The 7,627-nt window shown below is 40.5% G+C and overlaps 1 protein-coding gene across 1 annotated transcript; it reads left to right on the forward strand.

Moving 5' to 3' along the window:
- Positions 1-5,828: 5,828 nt before the first annotated feature.
- Positions 5,829-7,291, forward strand: LOC104456312 (IN2-2 protein). The gene is given in 5 exon segments (XM_039307675.1): positions 5,829-6,139; positions 6,276-6,288; positions 6,291-6,475; positions 7,086-7,158; positions 7,161-7,291. Coding segments are annotated over 5 exon segments (597 nt in total). The 5' UTR covers positions 5,829-5,914; the 3' UTR covers positions 7,262-7,291.
- The last annotated feature ends 336 nt before the right edge of the window (positions 7,292-7,627 follow it).

Below are 7,627 nucleotides of genomic sequence, written 5' to 3' on the forward strand. Positions count from 1 at the left end.
TAAACTCATGCATTTTTCTAGTAAAGGATGTTGTGAAAACTTTATTGTCTTTTTCATGCGTAATTATAACTATGAGTATAAACGGAAATGACATGTGCCGCATGTGATGTTCCAAGGCGTCACATAATCCCCAACACTTGAATTAGGGTCCATTAAAGCGGTGCTTGAGTCTATGATGCTCAAGCTCTATTTGGCAGCACTTAGGCTTGGGTCCAACAAGATCGTGCGTCAGTCCTCAATGCTCGGGCTCGGCTCATTAGTTAATAAAATGTTTGTTCTTATAAAAATAATTCTTTTTAATTTTTTTATATATTTATTTGTTTTCTTTCTTTTTCTTTCTCCTTCTTCTTGGCTGGTTGCCGACCATGACGACGATTGCGCCTGAGAACAAGCAACAGATGAGCTAGCCCAAGGCCAAGAAGACTTGAGATTTGATTGGCAAGCTTGAAGTTGGTTGATCAAGTGACGCTAAAGCTCCCTAGCGTTGGGCAAGCTCGAGTTTCACCTCATGGCTAGTCGCCAACTACCACCATGGCGAGCGATCGGTTGAGGAAGAAGAAAAATAAAAATAAAAATAAAGAAAATAACTAAAAATCTGAATATTTTGGCATTTTCTATAGGGAAATCAAATCGAAAAATATTTTCTAGTTTATCTTTAGGACTTAACCAAATATTGGAAATATTATTCAAATATGTCATATTTTGAAACAAACGGTGCATAAATATTTAGATTTGATAATTGTCCATGTTAATTAGGTACACATTATCTCACTCTTTGTTTCGTTGCCGAACTGATGCTAATCTCTAGATGAAGCTTGACTAGTCTCAACTCAATAGGCGGCTTGACTTTTGCGCTTCCTTTTCTTCTTTTCTTTTTCTTTTTAACTCAAAACACTCAAAACTTTCCTGGTACACGACTTTCGGCGTGCAGAGTTACAATCACTTTCAATAATGATGGCCCATCCGAGCAAGATGAGGGCGACTGGTCCCCCTATAAATTGTCACGACGTTTGACTTTCATGAATTGAAATGACTTTTCTCTGTCAAGGAGAAAAATAGTTAACTAGTCACGTTCGTGCCACATCTCTCCATCCATGTCCTCCACATCCGGCCCCACCAATCGGACTCCCCGACAAAAAAATCGAGGACACGTGGCTGGATCTAGAAAGTCACAGGTTCGACTTGTCTACTGTTATCACTGTCCTTTTGCAATAATTTTTTACACCCGTCTAGCTGTCGTGAGTTCCTCTGACATACTAATTGTGTGGATATGGTGAACTTGGGACCTTCTATAATCTGTCCATATTAAAAATTTAAAATGGACAAATTCCGCCCTCTCATTGTGGAATTCCACCCACATTTCTCGCAAACTTTCAAACATTAGTTCTAGGTCGTGCATTCCAATTGAGCCTTGTCTGGTCAAATATCAAAGTACTCTAGAGAAAAATTTAAAAAAAAATTGTAAAAAAGAGAGAGGAAAACGATTCAGCCCTATAATAACTTGCTAGGAACCACGTAGTTAATTAGAGCATCAAGAAATTAGAGGTAGCTTGTGTAGTTCTCACAAGTTACTTGTAAATTGCTTTAGAAGTACAAACTTAATTGATTTATGAGCTTGCACCATATTTTATGAGTTTCTGAATAACCAACTTGTGTATTCATGCAACTCACTCCGCTGTGGCTGAGTTGGTTCGGACGTTCCCTCCTCTTCCAATTGGGGAGGTTCGAGTCACCACGATTGCATTTGCGCAACTTAAGTGCGGCGCCATGAGAGGGTGGTCCGTGCTAGGCGTCGCAGTGGGTTTACGTCGCCAGCTACTGGTTGTACAGCGATTCCTAGAATCATAAAAAAAAAAAAAGAAAAAGAAAATTTGTATTCATGCTTGTAGATTATAATAAAATAATTGGATGTGGTGGGCAATTGAGAGTGACACCGTTTTCGCCTTTTATTTTTGTAATATGTGAAGTGTTGTTCTGTTTTTGTTTTCGTCACCCTCCCACTTGTGCTATATTTGTTAGGTCTCCTCGCCAGGAGTTCGTCACTTTATGTTATTGACCTCTTAATTAAATACAACAATACCTTCAAGGACTGCTCTTCATAAAGGCGCGGATTGGACGGCCGGTGACCGAGATAGCAGCCTCCGCCCCTCCCTCGGTCTTGCCCTTTGCATAACTTTTAGAAAACATGCGTGATTAGAGGATCAATAGTGACTTAATTCTAACCCGTATCGATGTTACCCGATTAGCATCTCTTAGTAAATGTAAATATTGTACGCGGATGACAGCATTTTGAAGAATTTACAATTGGTGTACTTTTATTAAATATGGTTGATATCATGAAAAATCTTAGATCGATACATTTGCGACAAACTTATCACAAACTAATTTTTTTACACAAAAACCGTAAACTAGTATATTTGAAATAAATTTACCTAAAACTAATTCTTTTTATCGTCAAAAACCTCAAACCGATATATTTGTAGCAAAATTACTCTTTACTAACTAGTGTTAAATTATACTAATATAAATTGGTACATCTATGACAAACGAAGGTAAAATCCTAAATTGGTACACTCATCAACTATCATATGTCATTTAACTCAGTAATTTAATAGTACAATTTAAGGAAATTAACGGAGGGTCAATTTGTCATAGGTGTATCGGTATGAGATTTTTGATAGCAAATGTAGGAGTTTTACATGGTATTAAACTCTATTGCATATGATCAAAAGTCCTAGTTTCTACTATTTTTGTCGACACAATACCTTAAAAACCTCAAACTTAAGCTCTTATCCTAATTCTATCTTTTGTGTTATAAGACCTCCAACTTTAGATCATGTCCCAATTCCACCCTAACATACATATTTTAGAAAACCCCATATTTTAGTTATAGTCCCAATCTTATCTAAACATATGTTATCTCATAAAATCCCTCAAATTTAGGTCAAGTACCAATTCCAACCTAAACGTTATTTTGTCTTATAAAAAGAATCTAGCTTTAGGTCCAATTTCATTTTCACTTTTTTTTTAATCTCATAAAAGATTACCAACTTTGTGAGTCCCAAATCCGCTCTCCATTAACCCTCCATCAAAATTGCCCTTAGTGATTTTGTGCTCGGTTTTTGATCTCGCGTGCTTGGAAATATTTCATTTCTCTTGAACAACTTGTGCTTGAGGGTTTTCCATCTCTCGATGTCAGCAAGAAATTTTGCACGAAGGGTTAATGGTGGCAAATATGTGACTCAAGTAAAAATTTATAGTTTTTCATCAAACTATAAAAATTTTACGGTAAAATTGAGAGTAAATAGGCTTTCCATAAGACAAGAAAAGGTTTAAGGTAGAATTGGTATATTATTTAAAATTGAATTGTGAATGGCTATAAAATTAGTGATTTTTTTATGAGATAAAAGGTAAAATTAGGAGAAAAGCTAAAGTTAGAGTTTTTTTTTTTTAGGGTATCAAACCTATTCTTGTCAATCATATGACGTCAACATTATCTTTGTTTTTGTTTTTCTTTCAATTGTCCGTTTGGTCGGTTCTTTTCTATTCTTATTCTCAAACTTTTGCCTTGACTCATTACAAGTGTGAGAATTGAAACCACATTTGATACTATATTGTCCCCGGTAGGCATTCAAAACCCCATCTCCGCTTCTCATGTAAGTTATGAATGGAGCCTTTGTGTCGTGTTCGACACGCTCGAAGATGCGGTCAATACGTGTCCGAAATCCGACACGTGAACAATTCTTATTGACACATTCTAACACACAAGTCCGAGAGAGAGGATCGTTGAAGAAAACAATGGCAAGGGAGCGAAGGCAACGGCAAGGCCACGACGGTGAGAGAGGGCTAGAGGGAGAGTAGAGACCGAGGTGACCTAAAGAGAGGATCGTGACTGCAATGGAGGGCCGGTGGCGAGGCTGCACCTATGTAGGAGGAAGGGTTGGAGGTGAGGCGGCAAGCGATTATGACAAGGCAATCAAGAGAGAAAGAGATTGAGAGGTGGATGGTCATGCGAGGAGGAAGGCCAGGGCTAGGGTTTTGAAGGGGAAAATCAAAAATTTAAAACATGATTTTGCTGGGACATTAGGGTCGTGCGAGGAGGAGGAAGGCCAGGGCTAGGGTTTTGAAGGGGAAACTCAAAAATTAAAAACATAATTTTGATGGGACATTGCTGTGATTTCTCCCTTATGGAGAGAGGGAGCGTGTCGGGAGGAGGGCAGATAAATGAGGGAAAGATGAGTGAAATAAGTTTGTTGGGGGGCACAAGGAGGTTGGTAGGACCTGAGCAAGTCCTTAAACTGCTTCGTCTGGTCGGAAATAGCCCACTAACGTAAAATGTGGGCAATGTTAATCGCGGGAGATCGGACCACCACGTGCGAGATCTCCGCTCATTCTGCGATGCGCCTCAACGTATTAGGAGTACAGATGGGAAAATGATGAGTGCAATAAGTTTGTTGGGGGGCACAAAAGGAGGGGTTGGTAAGGGTTGGCATGGACCCCATGGACTTTTATTTTTATCAGAAAAATAAATAAGGAAGGCTAGAAAGTGGGGGAAGAAACTATGTAAAGAGAGTGAAGTAAATGTGGGGTGAGCGTTGGGGTGGACCACGGGGTCTTTTCTTATCAGAAAAATAAATAAGAAAAACTATAAGGTGATTTCGGAAAATGAAAGTGTTGAATGTTGAATAATAATAAAATTTGATAATTGTAAAAGATTATAGATTTATTTAAATAAGTTAATTCTAATTTTTCTTAATCATTATTTTTATCAATAATTTTGTTAGAGTTAGAAATATGTTCGTATGGATGCTATATGGCATATGGAAAGGGTGGCCCCAATTCTGCGTTTCATGTATGGAAAGTGATTATTAATGGCGCATTTGGTAATGTTTTTGTTTCGGAGGACAATTTTTGAATGAAATAGTTTTTTTTTGTTCTAGAGAATAATTTTTTAGTATAAGAATGTGTTTGGTAATTGCAAAAATTTCTACTCTAGGAATAAAATGCGTTTGGTAAACTTGTATAATTTCTTTGTTTCTTTTAATTTTTAATATTTTAAATATTTTTTTGCTTTTGCTTTTTCTTTTTCTCTTTGGTCGGTTGCTGGCTATGGCGATGTCTGTTGAGCCTTGTCCAGCAACGTGAGGTTCGCCTCGTGCCGATTGGGGAGGTCGAGGCCTCTTGCTGTCTTGGGCTAAGCGAGGCTGACCTTGCCCAGCCCACCGGGCTCGACCTCGCCCAGGCCACCGCTAGGTGACGCCTGGAGGTGGCTCGGCGAGGTCGAGCCTCATGCGGCCATGGCGAGGCTCGGCCTCTGCTGGGGCGCGACTCCGGCGAGTGGCGTGGCTCTGCGTCTAGCTTCGATTGCCGGTGTCGTGGCCAAGGCTAATGACCGGCAAAAGGAAGAAGAAGAAGAAGAAGAAGAAGAAGAAATTAAAGAGAAAATAGAAGAAGAAAAATGATAAAGAAAAGTGTTTTGAAAGTGTTTCGAGAATAAAAATAAGTTTTTTTTTTAATTTCTTATTTTTGTTCCAAAGTTGCTCTCACAATAAAAAAAAAGAGACCAGAATAAAAGTATAAACAAATGAGTTTTTATTCTTTTGTTTCTCTGAATAAAATAATAAAAATTTATATTTCCGGGAAAAAAATAATTTTAAACGAACACACCCTAAGATATCTTTTGTATTCCGGGGAAGTAGTTCAATTGACGTGAGCCCGTGCGTCTTCCCTACATGGGAAGGGTCGTCACTGGGTCTCATCTAACCTAAGCAAGTGCGTCTTCACAGCTATTACCGCTCCTCCTACACACTTCGTAGCTACCGCCACTCCTCCTATAAATCTCGGCTCGCCCGACGCCTTCGCCATCGTCTCGGTGCAGTGCAGGGAACGAGCGAGCTCGAGCTAGACGACGGCAATGGCGGCTTCGACGACGACGGTGAGGAGGATCAAGCTGGGGTCGCAGGGCCTCGAGGTGTCGGTGCAGGGGCTGGGCTGCATGGGCATGTCCGCCTTCTACGGCCCTCCCAAGTCCGACACCGACATGATCGCCCTGATCCACCACGCCGTTGGCTCCGGCGTCACCTTCCTCGACACCTCCGACATCTACGGCCCCCACACCAACGAAACCCTCCTCGGAAAGGTCGGTTCTCTCTCAGTCTCTGTTTTGCCTCCGCATGAATTATATGTGCTTATAGTGTTACGGAATTTAGCTTCATCGAGCAGAGTGCTCTGATCCTGCGCCTTGGTTTTCTGATTTCGGGGTTGATTTTGAGCAGGCACTGAAGGGAGGGTGAGGCAGAAGGTGGAATTGGCGACCAAGTTCGGAATCAGCTTCGCGGACGGGAAGAGGGAGGTCCGGGGCGATCCGGCGTACGTGAGGGCGGCTTGCGAGGCCAGCTTGAAGCGGCTTGACATCGATTGCATCGACCTCTACTACCAACATCGCATCGACACTCGCGTCCCCATCGAAGTCACTGTATGGATCCCCCATCAAACTTTCACCTCGCTTGAGACTTTCTCCGAGCCATATGATTAGTTGCTAAGTTAGATTGGTGTTGATGATGCATCGTCATGTTGTTACAAGTTTGTTGAATTTTGTTAAATGACACTTAAGTTCGGCTGATAGTAGAGTTCAAGATGCGGCACGTTGTTGTTCAAGGGGTTGTGGAATTTAGTAGTTTAGTGGCTTGAGTTTTCGTTTTGTGGGCATCTTTTACAAGTTAAGGGTCAACAAGCATGAAAATTATTCAAAATCTTCCTTTGAGATGAAAGTGCTCCAGGGTTCATCCTGAATTTATATACAGGAATCACATATAAAGTTGTTCCTGGACTTTATGTGGAGACATTTGATTCTTGACATATTGTGAAATATGACAAGTACTTGGAATACTTCTTTTATTTGCTCTCTTCTGTGAGAGATTCAAGAAATCAACCTCCGTTAACTCAATACCTTGTGACTTTTTGTCGCATTGAGATGCATGATAATTGAGGGATCTAGACGCATAAAAGCTAATGACACGCATAATTTTCTGGATCTTAACATGTAAGATCTTGATGTTGTTGTTTTGTCATGTGAATATGCACAGATCGGAGAGCTAAAGAAGCTCGTTGAAGAAGGTAAGATGAAGTACATTGGTTTATCCGAGGCCTCTGCATCAACATCAGAAGAGCACATGCTGTTCATCCCATCACAGCAGTGCAATTGGAGTGGTCGCTTTGGTCAAGAGATGTGGAGGCAGAGATCGTTCCAACGTGCAGGTAGGATATCACTCTGTTAATTGTTTATGCAGCAATAACAGCTTCCTTCTGACTCTGCTTTTCCTTTAAAAATGTTGACTAGGAGCTTGGCATTGGAATTGTTGCATACAGTCCTTTAGGACGAGGATTCTTTCTGTTGGCTCCAAGTTGGTGGAGAATATCTCTAAGGATGACTTCAGACAGGTCTGTTCGTGCTTGTCAACATAATTAGATGCTTCCATTGACTGTCATTCTTATTGAAGTGCTGGAAACCTGTTCTTGTGGTATAAAGAAAAGTATCTGGATGGGATGAATAAAACTTGGTGACATGAATGCTTTGTGTTCTTATATGTCTTTAATCCAGCACTGCCAGACATCCCACCTCTTGTTT

This window comes from Eucalyptus grandis, chromosome 2 (genome assembly GCF_016545825.1).
Source record: "Eucalyptus grandis isolate ANBG69807.140 chromosome 2, ASM1654582v1, whole genome shotgun sequence".
NCBI classification, from domain to species: Eukaryota; Viridiplantae; Streptophyta; class Magnoliopsida; order Myrtales; family Myrtaceae; genus Eucalyptus; species Eucalyptus grandis.